Here is an 18,070-nt window from a genome sequence, read left to right as displayed (position 1 = left end):
ATGGCGGACGAGGACTCGGAGAGCGTCCGCACCGCAGAGTCCCAGGAACTCGCAGCCCTGCACCTGCCCCAGCTCGAGGCCCTGGTGCAGGAGACCAGGTACGGGACGGGGCTGGGCACAGCGCCCCCCAGCTCTCATAGCGGGGTACAAAATGCTCCCTATCCCACGGGGGGAGGGGTGGACACAGCGCCCCCCCCCGCTATCGTGTGGGGTCCATAATGTCCCCAATCCCACATGGGGGGTGGATACAGCTACCCCCAGCTCTCATAAGGGGGTACAAAATGCTCCCTATCCCATGGGGCGGGAGTGGGCACAGCGCCCCCCAGCTCTCATGTTATCTCTAGCTTGCTTGCTAGCACACATATATATACCTGCCCCTGGATATTTCCATGACATGCATCTGAGGAAGTGGGTATTCACCCACGAAAGCTCATGCTCCAAAACGTCTGTTAGTCTATAAGGTGCCACAGGATTCTTTGCTGCTTTTACAGCTCTCATGGGGGCTACAAAATGCTCCCTATCCCACGGGGGCTACAAAATGCTCCCTATCCCACGGGCGGGGGGGTGGGCACAGCGCCCCCCAGCGCTCATAGGGGGATACAAAATGCTCCCTATCCCACATGGGGCCCTGGGCACAGGACCCCCCACTCTCATGGGGGGAGTACCTTATGCCTCGAATCTCACATGGGGGGAGGAGGGCTGGGCACAGCACACTCCCACTCCACAGAGCACACTCCTACTCAGATATAATCTCCCCCAGTCTTTATAATCAGGACAGGCTGAGGCAATACCTTCCCTATGGCCCTTATATGCAGGGCTGTTTGAAAACCTCATCCTCTATACACAAGAAAGCTGGATTATAACATGCTCCTCTTCCCCCTCAGTCTATTCATATCAGCACAGGCTTGGCTCAGGTTTAATGTCCTCTGGCCCTGATGAGAGAGGGGTTTGGGGGTTATGTTTTCTATGTAGATCAGTGCAAGGCTTGAAGCTGCTTCCATCCCCCTGCCTTTTGGTGCCTGTCCCTGTGATGAGGGGCAAAGCATCGTGATGTATTTGATAGTAAAGGAGGCATCTTATGTGTATTTGTGAGCAAAGTCCATCGTTCCAGACTGTTCAGGAACCATCTGCTAAACATTTTCTTCTCTTTATAATGAGTTCCCAGTAGATGATTCCATCTGTCAGTCTCTGGAAATAAAATGATGGAGCAAATATAATAAAGAGGAAATATACCGGGGATATGGGTGGGTGGAGCTGTACAAAAGTCATGGATCACGTGGGGATTGGGGGTTACTTGCGGTTAATTCTGAGGTCTCAGCACAGCCCCCTCAGAAAGGTGTGAGCCTTGTGTGCAGTCAGAAAGCTTTTAAGTCTGGTGGGTTTTCTGATAATTGACAGGAGCCCAGTGGCATTCTTCTGTAAGGATGTTCTGGGCTCGGCCCCAATCAGAAACATGAGAAAATAAGATCAGTTACTTTATCTACATCCCGATTGTGGGTGTCACTAGGGTGACCAGATATAAAATGTGAAAAATCGTGATGGGGTTGGGGGGTAATAGGTGCCTATATATGAAAAATTCCCAAATATCAGGACTGTCCCTATCAAACAGGGACATCTGGTCACCCTATGTGTCACTCACAACTGCTGATTTACCAGCTGGGGACATCTCCAGAGTGAGTGCTGCTTGTTCCAGCTGGGAACGCCTTACTGGGATCAGGACTACCAGCAGGGATCTTGTATATGAAAGATCTGCCCCAGCAGAAGATTTGAAGGGGTGCATTCAAAGTCCCCTTCCCCTACAGCCTGAGCTTCCATTGACATCCATAGCAAATCTCCCATGGATTTCAGTTTGAACGGGATTGGGGCTTTAATGAGCATGGGCCTGATTCTTTCATTTACCCCACTGTTGCATCAAGAAGAGAGTCAAGTAATTTGTCAAGTCTCAGAAGGGTAACTGTGTTAGTCTGGATCTGTAAAAGCAGCAAGGAGTCCTGTGGCACCTTATAGATTAACAGACATATTGGAGCATGAGCTTTTGTGGGTGAATACCCACTTCGTCAGATGCATGCAAGTCATTTGTGTGCATCTATGGATGTTTATGGTGCCTCACCTAAAATCTTCACCGCTATGAGCCCTATGTTTCCCCTCTGGTTTCATACACTGACTATAAGCCCTCTAGTCTCTTATACCTGAAAGTCAGAGCTTGCTCATTCCAACCTCCACCTCCTTGCAGCCATGCCCTCTCCATTCTCAAAGTCGAGACAGAAATGTTTGAAAAATACTACAACAAGATGGAGCCAAAGGATCTGGTCAGCCATTTGTTGCCAGATATACACGGATCCTCGCTGGACCTGGGGCAGGTACTGTACAGAGCTACAGCGATAGTTACTTCTTGTTTGCAATGCAGCATTTCTGGGTCTGCCTGTCAACATGGCTCCGACTATCCGGCCGCCTCCCTCTCGCTGAGATTCTCATTTAATGCTTGCGTGAGAAGGGGTTCAAGGGGCCACTCACCCATAAACACATCCAATGGGTTTCCCTTTGCATCTCACCCAGTTTGAAATGTACCCTGGAATATTTGAAAAGAAGTGAGTGGAGCCGGAAAGTGATGTTTACCAGGCAACTTCTCTACTGTACAGCCACAGTGCTCGGATGTCCTAGAAGGAAATTAACCACATACTTGAGGTGAGATGCCGCTGATCTAGCAGGCATCAGGGTTTGCACTGTCCCTTGCTGCAGCTGGATTCAGTCTGAAGACCAGTCCAGTTTTCAGTTTCCCATTCACCCCAGAGACGCTATTCTTTTCTCTTATACGATAACACTTTGTCCTTCACGGCACCTGCCAGAGATCTGAAAGTACTTTATAAGCACTAATGAATTTCTATAAGGGAGGTTTATCCACATTTCACAAATCAGGAAACCGAGGCACAACAAGATCAAGAGACTTGTCCGAGGCCACACATCAAATCTTTGACAGGACCCACCTCTCCCAGACTCTCCCTCCTGTGCTCCAGCGAGCACTTTACTTGCCACTGTGACCTGTGATCCATGAGCTGGGCAGCCCCTGAGTTTGAGTTTCACCTTCTCAGCAGTGCCTCAAGGAGTGGGAGCTCTATGGGCACTCCTGGGGGTAGATGGCGCTGTCTCCAAGCCTCGACCTGAGACGGGGGTAGCCTTTTTGGCAGCCCTTTCCCAGGTGGAGTGGAGTTTAAATAGCAATCAGAACAGCCCCAAAGGGGTACAGATGGACACCACTACTAAACCATCTACAAGCAGGGCCGCCCAGAGGGGAGGGCAAGAGGGGCAATTTGCCCCAGGCCCTGGGCTCTGCAGGTTCCTCCATGAGAGTTTTTCGGGGCCCCTGGAGCGGGGTCCTTCACTCGCTCGGGGGCCCCAGAAAACTCTTGCGGGGCCGGGCCCCGGAACTTCTTCCGCTCCCGGTCTTCGCTGGCGGGGGAGTCCTTCCGCTCCGGGGCGGAAGGACCCCCCGCCATCGCATAACCGCCAAAGCGGGACCTGCTACCGAAGTGCAACCCGGTCTTCGGCGGTAATTCGGTGGCAGGGGGCCCTTCCATTCAGGAGCCGTGGGACCAGCGGACCCTCCGCAGGCATGCCTGCAGGAGATCCACTGGAGCCAGGCCCCCGGAATCCTCTGGGCGGCCCTGTCTACAAGCCTGATTCTCATTTACTCAAAAGTCACTTTACATTGCTAATTTACACCCTTTTTAAGGCCCCTTTATGCTGCCACTGTGGGTCAGGCTTCAATGCAGAGTTAACCCATGGTGGGCACCTGGGTCTGGGTAGCCCAGGTGTGAGCAGTCACACTGCAGAGCCCTGTTTTGAGTTACTGGATCCTCACTTGTTCTGCACCTACATGTATGTTGCGGGGACTTCTGGGAGCACATCCCATGTGTCTGTGTGCTGCAGTGCACTGAGCTGCTCTGTGAGTCTTTCCCAGTGAATGGGGGGAGAACTTGTCTGTCCTTCTGGATACCCAGGGGGAATTGTGGGAAGACATTGCAGGAGTATCAGCACCTGAGGGATTTAGTTTTCATCATCACTGCCAAGTGGGTGCATTGCTGGCTCACGTGAAAGCCTCCCTCAAACTTTAGCCTACTAGCCCAGGTTGAAGGCACCATCGAACTTGGGTGAGAGAGTTTTGTGTGTGTATGGGAAGGGAGTTGGAGCAAGATGGGGAAGTGCCTGCAGTGAAGACATACCCTAAGTGTAAATGAGAATCAGGCCCATCATGTGTCTACAGATCCCTCACAGTCACTGTGGTTATTTGCTATTCTAAGCATAAGGAGAATACGGTAACCACTGGCAAACACTGACTTTTTAATGGTGACCACTTTGAATGGGTCCTGTCGCTGTCTACTTGCTGCTTCAGTCCTTTGTTTCTCCGGACTGCAGACACGTACCAGACGTAAATCTAAATCCCGCGCTGCAGCAGATCGTTTTATAGGCCTGACAGTGGAGCAGAAGAATGATCTAGCACAGCGGGAGCTGGATGAGACGAAGGAAGAAATTCAGCAGACCAAGGGGGATTCTGAACGGATTATACAAAACTACCAGGTACAGCTTTCCATGAGCTGTAGAATCTCTGGTGTAGTTAGTAACTTCATTTGTCCTACCTCTTTTTAGCCTCATAGCCCTTATGTTGTGAAGAAAGGGTAGTTCCTCTGAAGAAGATAATTTGCTAGAGAAATGTGTTAATTTCTCTTAGATGGCTATAAATTGCTAACCCAGAGAGGAAGGTTAGTATGATTTATTTAGCTTTAGGTTTTTTTCTTTGACTGCCTTGGAGGATGCAAGTTGAGGATTGGTCCTGCTTTGAGCAGGGGGTTGGACTAGATACCTCCTGAGGTCCCTTCCAACCCTAATATTCTATGATTCTATGATGCAAGAGCTGGTAAATGAACTAAGACAGATTCTCGGTGTAGCAACAGCTGCTCAGGGTGTTTATGATCCTTGATAAGGACAAAAACTACAGGAGCACCAAACACTTGCCTTATGCCTCCGTTAGATCATTTGTCATGGTGGCATTCCATTGTGTTACTACCCATCCAGTTTGCATATCAGCTTCTTTATGCTGCACAAAGAACAAAGGGGCTGGAATGTTATCATGCCAGCATGTAGCATGTGTGCTGCTAAATGCTGTGATAACTCCTCTGTGAGCCTAGAGCTACTGGGCAATAGCAACTTCTTGGGAGGCGACAGGAGGTGCAGGGCTGCTGCTTTAAAGCAGCTGTCCCGAGAACTCTGAAAGGCTGGTCCTGCTCTAAAAATGGCACCCTGGGATTCCATATGTTGTCTCAAGGACTCTGTCAGTTTTACCCTGTTTACAAATGTTACCCAGTGTTTTTTCCTAACTTCAGTGTCACAGACTTGCCCAAATCTGAGGGCCAGGTTCAGGGGGAGAAGGGCTCTTGTGCCTCACTAGTGATAAAAGGCCAGAATTTTGATCTCGCACTGATGATACCAGAATAACACCACTTAAATCAATGGAGACAGCGGTGGGTCCAGGCACCAGCGCTCCAAGCGCATGCCTGGGGCGGCAAGCCGGGGGGCGAGGGGGGCGCCCTGCCAATCCCTGCGAGGGCAGCAGTCAGGCCACCTTCAGTGGCACGCCTGCGGGAGGTCTGCCGGTCCCGCAGATTCGGCAGCAATTCGGTGGTGGGTACGTCAAAGTCGTTGGACTGGGGACCTCCCGCAGGAAAGCTGCTGAAGGCAGCCTGATTGCCGTGTGTCAAAGTTAGACTTAGGACTTGCAGTTTGTCAGACCAGTCTGTTTTATTAGCACAGCGCTCTGCTAATAACATCCAGATAATGTGAGCATCATGCAAGACACAAATTATCTTATTTATACAGATAAAAGGGCCCGAACTTAACAAGATAACAAAGGAAGCAGAATCTGATAAGTTTACCTGGGCTAGACATGCATAGTTAATTTCCTTACTAACTTTTACCAATCTCCGGTTAATGTTTCACCATTAGCTTAAGTGGGCTCATTGTTTATGCCGTAATGTTTCTTTTCCTGACACACGTTTCAACATTTATTTCTGCTTTATTTCTTTAATCCATTCTTATTTTTACAATATAATTAATTCTACTTTCACATGTGCTTGGGGCAGCTAAAAAGCTAGAGCTGCCCCTGAATGAAGATACTCTGATTTTTACACTGGCATGGCTGAGATTCATCTCACAATCTATGCCAGGAGTTGCTTACTTGCCACACCTCATAGTTCAGGGGAGGAAACGTTAGGATTTTAAAGAATCACCTTTGCTTAACTGAGTAGGCAGGTTTGCTTGATACAATGCTGCAAGTGTCAGATCTGCTGATCCATGTGCCCCTTCACCCAATAAGGGTTTGTTTTTTGAGGTCCCTAAAAATTACAAAAAGGTCTTTAAATGGCAGTGCTGCCTGGATCCTAATCCAGAACATCAACACAGATCAATTTGGAAGGGCTTCTTCTACACCAGGGGTAGGCAACCTATGGCACAGGTGCCGAAGGCAGCATGCGAGCTGATTTTCAGTGGCACTCACACTGCCCAGGTCCTGGCTATCGGTCCAGGGGGCTCTGAATTTTAATTTAATTTTAAATGAAGCTTCTTAAACATTTTTAAAACCTTATTTACTTTACATACAACAATAGTTTAGTTATATATTATAGACTTATAGAAAGAGACCTTCTAAAAACATTACTGGCACGCGAAACCTTACATTAGAGTGAATAAATGAAGACTCAGCACACAACTTCTGAAAGGTTGTCAACCCCTGTTCTACACTATAAAGGCATCTTTCTTTTCTTTCATCCCACCCACTTCTGTGTTGGGAGAGTGAAATAGAAGCCCTTTGATTAAGCTGAATGGTTAGAACCTAACTGTATCATCCTGACAGGTTTCAGAGTGGTGGTAGCTATATCAGCAAAAACAAAGAGGAGTCCTTGTGGCACCTTAGAGACTAACAAATTTATTTGGGCATAAACTTCCATGGGCTAAAACCCACTTTATCGGATACATGGAGTGGAACATACAGTAGGGAGGTGTAAATACACAGCCTAGGACTTCTCATTGTTTTTGTATCATCCTGAACATTCATATGTTCTAATCAAAAACGGCGTTTTGAACACAACCATTCCTTCAGACTTGGTAGATCTGGAGATATTTGCAAGTCAGGCAGAACTGATTAACCCTGAAACTCAAGTACGGTAGATGTTTTGCTTTTCTTGTTCTTCAATGAATGAGAGATTGATATTATTACCAAAACATCACTGCCACAGGGCAAATAGGGCAAAATTCACTGACGTCAATGGATTCATGTCAACAGAGAACTTGTCCCACTGTTCCTATATGTTGTTCTCCACCCTGAGGTCCAAAAAATGAATGGGAGATGACATCTCTTTATTATAATGTGACTTTGATTCTACAGGCTGTCATGGAAGAAGCAGATATTCGGTGGGCTGATATTAAGAAAGCCACATGCAACTTTAACAAAGACATTATCCAAACGATATCCAAGAAGAAAGGGAGTGTCATAGCTTCTGAAAAGGTGCTGAGATATCTTGAGGAGAAGAACCACGACAGGGTCAGTTCAGAGTTGTATATTTATACATTTATTATATACCAGGCTAAATAGTTTAGACAAAATCCTGATCCATGAATAATCTCTCCCACGTTTGGGGCCATACGTAGACCTGCCTTGGCAAGTCTGTTTGGATATCTCCCATTACCTTGCAATTCACTGTTACAATAGTGCATTAGAAGCCAGCGTGGGGATTCACCAATGACATGTCCAGCTATGACACAGGAGATTTGGTACGTGAATGATTGCATAGCTCACCTATGCACACCCTAGTGGAGGTTGGAGGAGTTACACAACTGATGCATGTGGGATTTGAGGCAGAGTGCTCTCCCGGTTACTGTCAGAGCATTTCTTATTGATTGATTTATATAGAGGGCCGTGAACGACAGCCTCCTGGGGGTGCTGCCTCCCCTCCTTTTCTGGCCACTGATGAAGTGTCATGAAAGTTACACCGTGGCTTGGAAGAACGGGAGTGTCACAATAAGAAGTGGAGCCCGGGGGCTCTCTCACTTTGGGCCCCCCCGTATCAATGACGGAGAGAGAGCCATGTCCATGACAGTATATCCTGGTGTCTTTTTCAGGATGCAATGAAAGAAAAATTGCGTTTGAAAAATGATTCTCTCAAAGTGCAGAAGAAAAAGTTGCAGCTGCAGCTCAAGCAGGTGTGTAAAGACTGAAGAGAAACAGGGAATCTGCAGCCCTTTGAAAATGAAAGGGGCCAATGGCAGCTTGCTGCAAGCAGGCAGGGAGATTTCAGGGGCTCACTTGGACAAGGGGGTATAATGTTTCTGTGTATTTTCTCTGTTTCTAATCTTAATTCCTGTGACTGGCTGAGATTGTAGTAATCTCTGAGTTTATTAAGAAAAAGCCCCAACCTAGAGCACCTGGTATGTTCGAGGCAGGCCCCAAAGCAGCTTAATACCTGTGAGAAGGTTGTGCAGAGTTCCTGCAGAGTGGGGATTTGCAGCCTTTCTGTGCTATGGAGAAGATCTTGAGTGGATTTTTGCAGCTCCTCATGGAAGGGGTAGTGTGGCTGTCGCAGGAGAATAGCCAGTGGTGCTGGGGTCAGGCACTGCATCGACCCACTGAATGGAAACCCAGATTAAGAAGGAAGCAGCAGGTTATGTCCACTACTCCTCCTCATTCCCTGCGTTAGCAGCCTGGCCAGGTTGGGTTGAGGATTCCATCCTTCAGGGCCCCCCCACTTGCTATCCCCACAGAGCAAAGCCCTATTATGTGGCATTTAGCCTCAGCTCCGTGATCATCAGCCTGTGTCTTTGCTGGCTTACAGAAGGAAGAGATGGGCGAGGCACTCCATGAGGTTGATTTCCAGCAGCTGAAGATTGAGAATGCTCAGTTTTTGGAGAAGATTGATGAGAGGAACCAGGATCTGCTACAGCTAAAACTGACAGCGGGAAACACTCTTCAAATCCTCAATTCCTACAAAGTGAGTCAAGCCCATGGCACCTGCATTTCCTTTTTCTCTTTATCTCCTGCAGGGTAAGGCGGGTGGGGGGGATGCTTAACACTGTCCCTCTCTCACACACACACTCTATTTCCAGGCCATCTCTTTCAATCAGAGGCATTTTTATTCCTGCTTAACAGCTACCTGGCTTGCCTGCAATATACATTCCAGCAGTTGGGGGCTGGGAGTTGGCACCTGCCCTGGAATTTTTGGAACCATTTCTTTGTTGATGGATTTGCCTGCCTACAAAGATCCTTACATTCGCTGTGGCTGCTAGGGTGTGTTCTGATACATCCTCCTGATGTGTGTTTTGTGGCATCCACACAGGGCCGTCCTTACCCATACACAAACTTTGCAGCTGCATAGGACACTAGGAAATTTGGGGCACCAAATTGCCCCAAATTTCCTGGTGCCTTATACAGCTGCATGCTGCTCCTGAGGCTGGCCCGATCACCCGCACGGCTCGCCCTCGCCCCTGCTCTGCCTCTTCCCCAAAGCTCCGGTCCCTGCTCTGCCCCAGCTCTGCCCCCACTCCACCCCTTCCCCTGAACTGCATCCTGGGGGACTGCATCAGGGGTCGGCCCTGCACTCACCGGGGGGTGAGAAGTGGAGTGACCTGGCCCTAGCCAACTCCGCTCGGCCCCACCGGCTCCCAGCTACCCCACCAGTAAGTGCTGGGGGACGGTTCCCTCTTGCCCCCAAGTCCCAAGGCTGGGAGCCAGGAAAGCAGAGTGGAGGGGGCAGGGGCTGGGATCAGGTCACTCCACTTCCCACCACCCAGTGAGTGCAGGGTCAGGCCCACCCTGCAATCACCAGGCTGCAGAAAGTGGAGAGGCCTGGTCCCAACCTGCTCCGCCGGCTTGTGTTGGGGGGGCAGTTTCCTCCCGTCCCCCAAGCCTGCTTCTGCCCCCCCGCAGAGGCCGGGGGCCAGGCCCCCCCCCCTGTGCTGGGGGGGACTGCATAGGGCACCAAAATGTCTAGGTACAGCCCTGTATCCACATGTGTTGGTGCAAAGCTGCAAACATTGCAGTGTGGTTATTTTGTCCCACAAGGCAGTAAGCAGTAACCTTAGCACTGACCTACCTAGAGACTTTTGTGTATCCTTACTGCTGTGATCTCGTCAGTTACGCAGGGTTAAGACTACCTAGTCCTTGGACGGATGATCTTCAAGAAAACTGCAGGTGCTGCTGCAGGTGGTGGAGGTGACTCATTAGGTGGAATCCTCCCCTCTGAGTCAGTACTAACGTTGGGGCACTGTGCTGCCGCAGATTCTGTCTCTCAGCTGTAATATAAAAAAGAGGGATGTGGTCATTAAAGGTTCATCCCGTGGCAGTTTTTGCAAGAGTTGGGATATTGGGCATAGTATCCTGAGCAAAACAACACCTTAGGCATTTCTAGTGCACTTTTCGCTTCCCCTCCACTCCTGCCTGCAGCAGGGTTACTGCATTCCACCCCAGAGCTGGCTGCACCTCTGTGGGAGGAAAAATGAAAAGCTTGTCAGTCCATTGCATATTTTAGGATCCCTGGGTATGGCTACCTTATAAACCAAGGGGGAGATTTTCACAGGCATGTGCAACTCCCACTGAGGGTATGTCTACATCTAAAATTTTGCAGTGCTGGTTGTTACAGCTGTATTAGTACAGCTGTATAGGGCCAACGCTGCAGAGTGGCCATACTTACAGCAACCAGCGCTGCAAGTGGTGTTAGATGTGGCCATACTGCAGCGCTGTTGGGCGGCTTCAAGGGGGGTTCGGGGAACGCGAGAGCAAACCGGGGAAGGAGACCAGCTTTGCCGCGGTTTGCTCTCGCATTCCCCGAACCACTCTGCAAACCGCAGGGAAGGAGACCTGCTTGCACGGAGGTTCGGGGAACGCGAGAGCAAACCGGAGAAGGAGACCAGCTTTGCCGCGGTTTGCTCTCGCGTTCCCCGAACCACCCTGCAAACCGCAGGGAAGGAGACCTGCTTGTTCGGGGAACACGAGAGCAAACCGGGGAAGGAGACCAGCTTCGCCGCGGTTTGCTCTCGCGTTCCCCGAACCACCCTGCAAACCGCAGGGAAGGAGACCTGCTTGTTCGGGGAACGCGAGAGCAAACCGGGGAAGGAGACCAGCTTGATTACCAGAGGCTTCCTCAGGTATGCTGGGATACCTGCTTATTCCACGGAGGTCAAGAAAAGCGCTGGTAAGTGTCTACACTTGATTACCAGCGCTGGATCACCAGCGCTGGATCCTCTACACCCGAGACAAAACGGGAGTACAGCCAGCGCTGCAAACAGGGAGTTGCAGCGCTGGTGATGCCCTGCAGATGTGTACACCTCCTAAGTTGCAGCGCTGTAATCCCCTCACCAGCGCTGCAACTTTGTGATGTAGACAAGCCCTGACAGTCAATGGCTCTGGATGCTTTACTCCTTTGGAAATCTTCCTCCGAGTTATTGTTAAACCACACTGGGAAAGGCCAGGGGGAAGATTTTTCCTTTTCCTTTTTCCTGGAGTAAGAAACGTTGGGCTGCAGCAGCAGCTCCACCTCTCACAGTGTTAGGACACAGGCCCCACCGCTCCTTGATGGCTACCAAGTAACATTGTGCTAGAATGTGTTAAACAAAGGCTAGATCCTGAGGCTGCCATCTACAAGGGAAACTCAGAAATGAGATGCCACGTTGATCGATGCATTCTGTGATGAACTGGCAGTAGGGAGTGGAGTCCCAGAAGGCCAGCCCGAGATAAAGCTTGACGAGAGCCTCGGTGTTGCATCAAGGGACTCCAGCCTTCCGTGGTCACTGATGAGCCGTTGCCCTCCTTTGGGCTCGCTGACTTTACCGCATTGTGCTGTTTCAGAGAAAGCTGCAGAACGCCACCGCAGCATCCGCCCGCCTGATGAAAGATATCTCCCAGAGGAAGGAGGTGCTGGAGAAGATGGAAAGGGAAACCATTCTGGTGGAGGAGGTAGTAGGAACATCAGAAACAATCCATACAGGGATTGTGGGTTTACTTGGTTTTTAAATCCAGAAATTTCATGTTGTGAGACCATTTCTTTTAAGATTTTCTAACACTGGATTATTGCATAGACTAGTAAGTGAGGCTGATGTTGAATTACATGCACATTTTGATCCCACTTCCACAGACGTAAGGCTGGAGTAATTCCATTCAAGTCAGTCACCCCCGTTCCGATCACACGCTTGTTTTGCACTGTGGGTAACTCTGGCTACATCTAGACTACCCGCCGTATCGGCAGGTTAAAATCGATTGCTCGGGGATCGATATATCACGTCTCATCTAGATGCGATATATCGATCCCCGAGCGCACTTATATCGATTCTGGAACTCCACCAACCCCAACGGAGTTGCGGAATCGACAGGGGGAGCGGCGGACATTGATCCCGCACGGTGAGGATGGGTGACTAATCCGATCTTAGATATTCGACTTCAGCTACGTTATTCACGTAGCTGAAGTTGCGTATCTAAGATCGATTTCCCTCTGTAGTGTAGACCAGCCCTCTGATGACCTCAGCGGAGTTACTCTTGAGTTATACTGATGGGAACACAGTCTGGCCCCACAGCTCTTTGTAAGCTGCCCTTCCCTGGCATAGCAATGGGAGTCATTTTCACTCCGGCGGCAGTCGGGAGGGACTTTAAAACACAAAAACCAGGAGATGAAGGACTGAAGATCTCAGAGCTGTGTTAACTTGGCCACATACTTAGCTTGGAAGCTCTTTGAGGCAGAGACTGTCTTTTTGTGCTGGGCATGATCTCCGATTAGGGCTCCTAGACACAACCCCATACAAATAAGAGATGATCATAATAATATCATAAATTGTCTTACATATGTAATTAGCAAAGGAATAGTTCATTACAGTATATTTAATTGTAATACTAGAAGCTGGGTGCCTAAAGTTATGCTGTGAAATTTACATTCAGGCACCTGCGGGCAAGTGCCCTGGTACCAGAATGCTTATGTACCTGCAGGCTCAATTGAAGTCAGTAGGATTTAGTGGTGCTCTGAAAACCAATGCTCACTTTAGGTGCTGAAGGATGGAGTTTGGACTTTAACTGCAGGCACTCAGCTTCGGCAAAATTTCCTGCATTTAATATCCTTCCTCTTTTTAGAGGCAATGCCCTTCCCCCTCCAAGGAAGGCACGAAGGAGGGCCCAGGCTGTGTTTTGTGCCACTCCACTGTCCCAGACTGTAGCTCCAGGGAGTTGCCCAGTGAGTTCAAGCAGCTCCGGAGTGTCCCTGGCAGACAGAAAACCGAAACGCTAATAGCAGCTGCATTCTGCACAGCTTAATCGCTCGACCTTCAGTTTTAGGGTGATGGGGTTTTTTTGTGTCTTTTTTTTTCCAAATTGCTGCTTTGCAGAAAGCAATGTCCCACCTAATCTACCTGCCTTGGATCCTTTTCCTCTCTCAGGAGCGAGCCAAAGCAGAGAGTGTGAATAAGCAGCTGCGGCAGCAGCTCTCAGATTACAGAGTGCCCCCAGTGGTGAAGTATGTCAATCAGAAGATGGCCATCTGTGACCTGGAAAACAACATTAAGATATGGGAGAGGAAGGTGGAGATCGCCGAGGTACAGTAAGACAAGAACTCCCGGAGTCTGTAGCTGAGCATAGATGGTGTCTGTGTCCTTCCCTCTACACAGCTGGGGTTTAACTTCAGAGGGCACCTGTCTGTGCCCACCCACGTTCATGTGATTATGGTGAAGGGGTCTGTTGCTTTGCAGCATGAGTGGGCAAGTTGAGTTGTGGTTTTAACTACAGTATAATTGAAGAACTCAATGAGCTTCCTGTTTACAAAGCAGCGATCGTGTCAGAGGTTGAATTGAATGTATTCAGCAGGCAGAGTGGGTCTTAGAGTTGAACTCTGAGGCTGGAACCCAAGGGGTTTTAAGCCAGAACCTGGTTATTAGTGAGTTAATAGGAAGCATCAACAGTTGTTATTATCCTGACCTTTTTAACAGCTATCAAATACAGAAGAGCAGCAACGTAAATGTCTCACCTCTGCCCGTGTAACCGGTGTGGGCCTTTTCAAACACCCACACTCGCTCGGGACTGTTTGAAAATGTTTTGGAGCTGATTTCTGATCATCTTTGGTAGCACGCTTCAAGCACTTTACAAGCATTCATTATCAGTGACTAATCACTACCCCTGTGTCATGCCGGCTGGAGCAGCTGATGACTGGGAGCACTAACCTCAGGGCAGATGGTCAAAAAGCAGGGCAGAGACACCCCAAATTGTGGTATAGTCTATAATTAGATTTCACCAACCTAGTAACAAGTGTGAACTGCAAAAGCACTGGAACAGCCTTACCATGGAGTCACTGACAGTTGCCTTGGGCATTCCAGTTAATCTTGCCACCCAGGGAAACTGGATTATGTGATAGATAGTCACTGTCACTTGGGTTCCTGGGGCAGGCCTCACTGGGAATGTCAAGGTCAGGGCAGGCTGCAAAGAGGAGAGTGGATCCTCCCGAGACTGGTAGGTGACACTGATGTTAAACTCCCCAACCAGTCACAAACCGTGCTCCTGATCCCCCACATAAGTTATCAAGAAGCAAAAAAAGAAATCATACAGCCCCCTTTCTTGCATTCCAGTTCTCTGGCTCTCAGTCAGCACCTAGGTGCAGCAAGGTGAGGAGTTCTTTAAAAACTCTTCTCACTATACAAAATGTTCTTCTGACCCCAGAGGGCCAGCCACATTGCCAGTCAATATTAAGTTGGATCTTACCCTAAATCCCACACTGCCTGCCAATCCTTTAGTATCTAAAACGAAAGGTTTATTATAAAGAGAAAAGAAAGAACAAGAAGAGAGATGTTAAATAGTAAAGCAGTCACACACATACATAGACTTCAGGGTCCATATATCGGTTCTTGGTGAGTTTGCTGGCTTAAAAGTCCATCTGGAACACATCCACAGCTACGGTATATTCAGTCCTTTGTTCAGAGCTTCAGTTTGTAGCAAAGTTCCTCCAGAGGTAAGAAGCAGGAATGAAGACAAAATGGAGATGATGCAGTTGCCTTTTATAGTCTTTTGCCATGTGGCTTGTATTTCCTTTGTTCCAAACAGAAACTGCCCAGCACATGGCATGGAAGCCTTAGCCTTCTCTGTCCACAGGCTTTGCTGCTCACTCATAAGGTGTCTTCCCTGGTTCCTTTCAACTGAAGTCCCTTGATGGGCCATCAAGCAGGCTAGGCAGTGCAGATGCCAATCGGTCTGGGAGTGTCACCCAGAAACACAGCAAAAGCTTGGAAATACAGCTATACCCTACATATCTATAACGCATAGTACAAAGGAGATACAAACATATAAACAAGATCATCATACTTGGCAAATTGTAACATTTTTGCAGATGCCTCACACGTCATATCTGGCACAGTTCATTGCAATTTTACAATATTGGCATCCAAAATATCATAAAGTGTCTCCCATATTCCAGTATCAGAGGGGTAGCCGTGTTAGTCTGGATCTGTAAAAGCAGCAAAGAGTCCTGTGGCACCTTATAGACTAACAGATGTTTTGGAGCATGAGCTTTCGTGGGTGAATACCCACTTCGTCAGATGCATGACATGCATCTGATGAAGTGGGTATTCACCCACGAAAGCTCATGCTCCAAAACGTCTGTTAGTCTATAAGGTGCCACAGGACTCTTCCCATATTCCATACAGTGTCGCAGTCACTTTCCACCAAAAATCCCAACAATATTCAGGTTGTACGTATCCCAGGCCAATTGTACTCAGATCTCAACGCAAAGACAATGCCTGTAGCCAATCCTGTTATTAACTAACTAAAGATTTATTAACTAAGAAAATAAATGAGAGTTATTGACAACAAGGTTAAAGCAGGAAGCACACACAGTCTTAGATTTTAAACGGTAATGTGAGCTTCTATAATAAGCAGCTCTCTATGTCCTTTAGGGCTGACCCATGCGAAGCAGCACGGCGATCTCTTGCTTATGTTTTGCCTCTCAGAGTCCAGACAATATAAAGAGACCTGGTTCCTCCTTGCCAGGGATTTTTATCCCCTTCCCTCCAGAATCCAAGCTGGTGGGATGAGTTCATGTATAGGCCTCTGCTTCCTGGAGGGAGTGAGGAATGCAATCAACAAGGTCTCTGTCCTTTGATGAAAACAACGAGGAGTCTTTGTGGCACCTTAGAGACTAACACATTTATTTGGGCATAAGCTTTTGTGGGCGAGAACCCACTTCATCAGATGCCTGGAGTGGAACATGCAGTAGGGAGGTGTAACTACACAGCACAGGAAAAGATGGGAGTTGCCTTACCAAGGGAGGGGGGGCAGGGGTCAGTGCTAACGAGGCCAATTCATTTACAGTGGATGTGGCCCATTCCCAACACTTGACATCTTGCCCAAATAAATGTGTTAGTCTCTAAGGTGCCCCAAGGACTCTTCCTTGGTTTTGCTGATGCAGACTAACACGGCTGCCCCCTGAAACCTGTCCTCTGGTGCTACACAATGCCTCATTTGTCTTCAGTGGGCCATCTTGTGTGCAGGACGAGCATTTTTACCTTAATTAATGCTTCTCTCCCTATCTGGTGAGTTACACAATTGCAGAGGGTTACAATGCAAACACTCGATATAACTTTATACCATGGGAGACAGATATTGTAAGTTGGATTAATACATGCAGCATCCTACAAGCATTCCAGAAAGTCTAACACTGACATCAGTTTGAACTATACTAACCAGACTGGTTTTTAGCTATGCATTTGTCCGTGTTCAGTGAGGCCCTGGGCCTTGGCAGGAGTTGCTACCTGGTCTGCCAGCCTCATAGCCCACTTTACTGATGAAGAAACTGAAGCATGCATGCCATAGGTTGCCTACCCCTGCCTTAGATCATGCCCTGTTACGCAATGAGCATAACAACAATAAAGGGGAACCTTTTAGTGCCTAGTGGGAAGTTCTCTGTATTGAAACACAACCCCTGCCCCACAGCTAGTGAATTCAGATATGCAGTAGTGTGATGAAACCAGGGCAGGTCCCTAGTAATCTCTTATGTTCATGGAACAATCTCCCCCCCGTTCACTAACGCAGGGAGATGGCCCTATGTTGCATACTTAGATTGTAGGGTCTTTGGGGCAGGGACTAGCTTTTTGTTCTGTGTGTTGTACAGCGCCTGGCACCATTGGTTCCTGGTTCAGGATGGGGCTCCGAGACACTAGGATAATACCAATAATATTAAGGGTCAGATCCACCCTGGGAGCTGAATCCAGCATTCCCCAAAGTTCAGTGTTATTCAGGTTCAGAGTCCTGAGGTTCAGATCCCAGTATAAACAGCTATGGGGGAATCTCACTGCTTTCTATATAGTGTTCAAAGGAAAGCCTTGGGAGTCAGTACCTACTCAAATCCCCTGGGTTTATAGTATACTCCATGGCAGTTTGCCATTGGCTTCCTATTTCTCCATTTTTATTTCTGCAGATGTCCTTGCAGAGCTACCGCAGAGCTTGGAACAAGGTCAAGGTGGCCAGTAACCAGCTACAGCTTTGTCTCCCCCTGCAAGGTGGCCAATGAGAGATGTGGCTGGGAGCCAGCCACATGAAAAATGAAGCTATGGACTGGGGGAATGCAGAACACTTTCTACTGCAGCTTGGCCTGGAGGGAACCATTTCAGCCCAACTGATAAAGAAATCAAAACCGCCTGGGTTAGGACTCCTCTAGTTTGTCCAGTCCCGTTTGTCGGAGAGGCTGGAGCATCCAGTGGGCTCTGGCACCTGGGTTCTTTGTGGGGCTCCTGAGCGTCCCTTCCTTCTCAACTACATCTGATCAGTTCCTCTCTGGCGATTGTATCTGGACATGTTTACAGGCACTGTCCTCTTTGGACTGGCCCTTGAGACAAAAGGAATCAGGAGAGTTTTGGGGGGGAGGAGTTTAAAGTTTAATAGCCTGAGTGAGTGCCAAAATACAGAGACGGATTAACACACGAGCGCGTTGCTGTGGGGGGAGAACGTCAGCACCGTGCACATGGATCATGCCACATAGTCACTGTCAACAGCACTAAAACGGATGGAGTGCTG

The 18,070-nt window shown here is 48.6% G+C and overlaps 1 protein-coding gene across 1 annotated transcript; it reads left to right on the top strand.

Annotated features, from left to right (window-relative positions):
* On the top strand, positions 1 to 17,575 carry CCDC113 (coiled-coil domain containing 113). The gene is made up of 9 exons (XM_030582261.1): positions 1 to 98; positions 2,234 to 2,360; positions 4,414 to 4,575; positions 7,433 to 7,588; positions 8,167 to 8,247; positions 8,877 to 9,032; positions 11,885 to 11,992; positions 13,456 to 13,611; positions 17,475 to 17,575. The coding sequence occupies exons 1-9, from the start codon at positions 1 to 3 to the stop codon at positions 17,565 to 17,567; spliced, it is 1,137 nt and encodes a 378-aa protein (XP_030438121.1). The 3' UTR covers positions 17,568 to 17,575.
* The last annotated feature ends 495 nt before the right edge of the window (positions 17,576 to 18,070 follow it).

The sequence above is a fragment of the Gopherus evgoodei genome, chromosome 12, assembly GCF_007399415.2.
Source record: "Gopherus evgoodei ecotype Sinaloan lineage chromosome 12, rGopEvg1_v1.p, whole genome shotgun sequence".
In the NCBI taxonomy this organism is placed as follows: Eukaryota; Metazoa; Chordata; order Testudines; family Testudinidae; genus Gopherus; species Gopherus evgoodei.
Note: the sequence above shows the minus strand (reverse complement) of the source record. Positions and strands in the feature narration are given on the sequence as shown.

What these genes read in the sequence shown, in the direction of transcription:
- CCDC113 (XM_030582261.1), top strand. Translation starts at nt 1, where the DNA reads ATGGCGGACGAGGACTCGGAGAGCGTCCGCACCGCAGAGTCCCAGGAA. An exon ending in CCTCGCTGGACCTGGGGCAG is followed by an intron (nt 2,361 to 4,413) that starts GTACTGTACAGA and finishes TCCGGACTGCAG; the next exon opens with ACACGTACCAGACGTAAATC. An exon ending in AAACCATTCTGGTGGAGGAG is followed by an intron (nt 11,993 to 13,455) that starts GTAGTAGGAACA and finishes TTCCTCTCTCAG; the next exon opens with GAGCGAGCCAAAGCAGAGAG.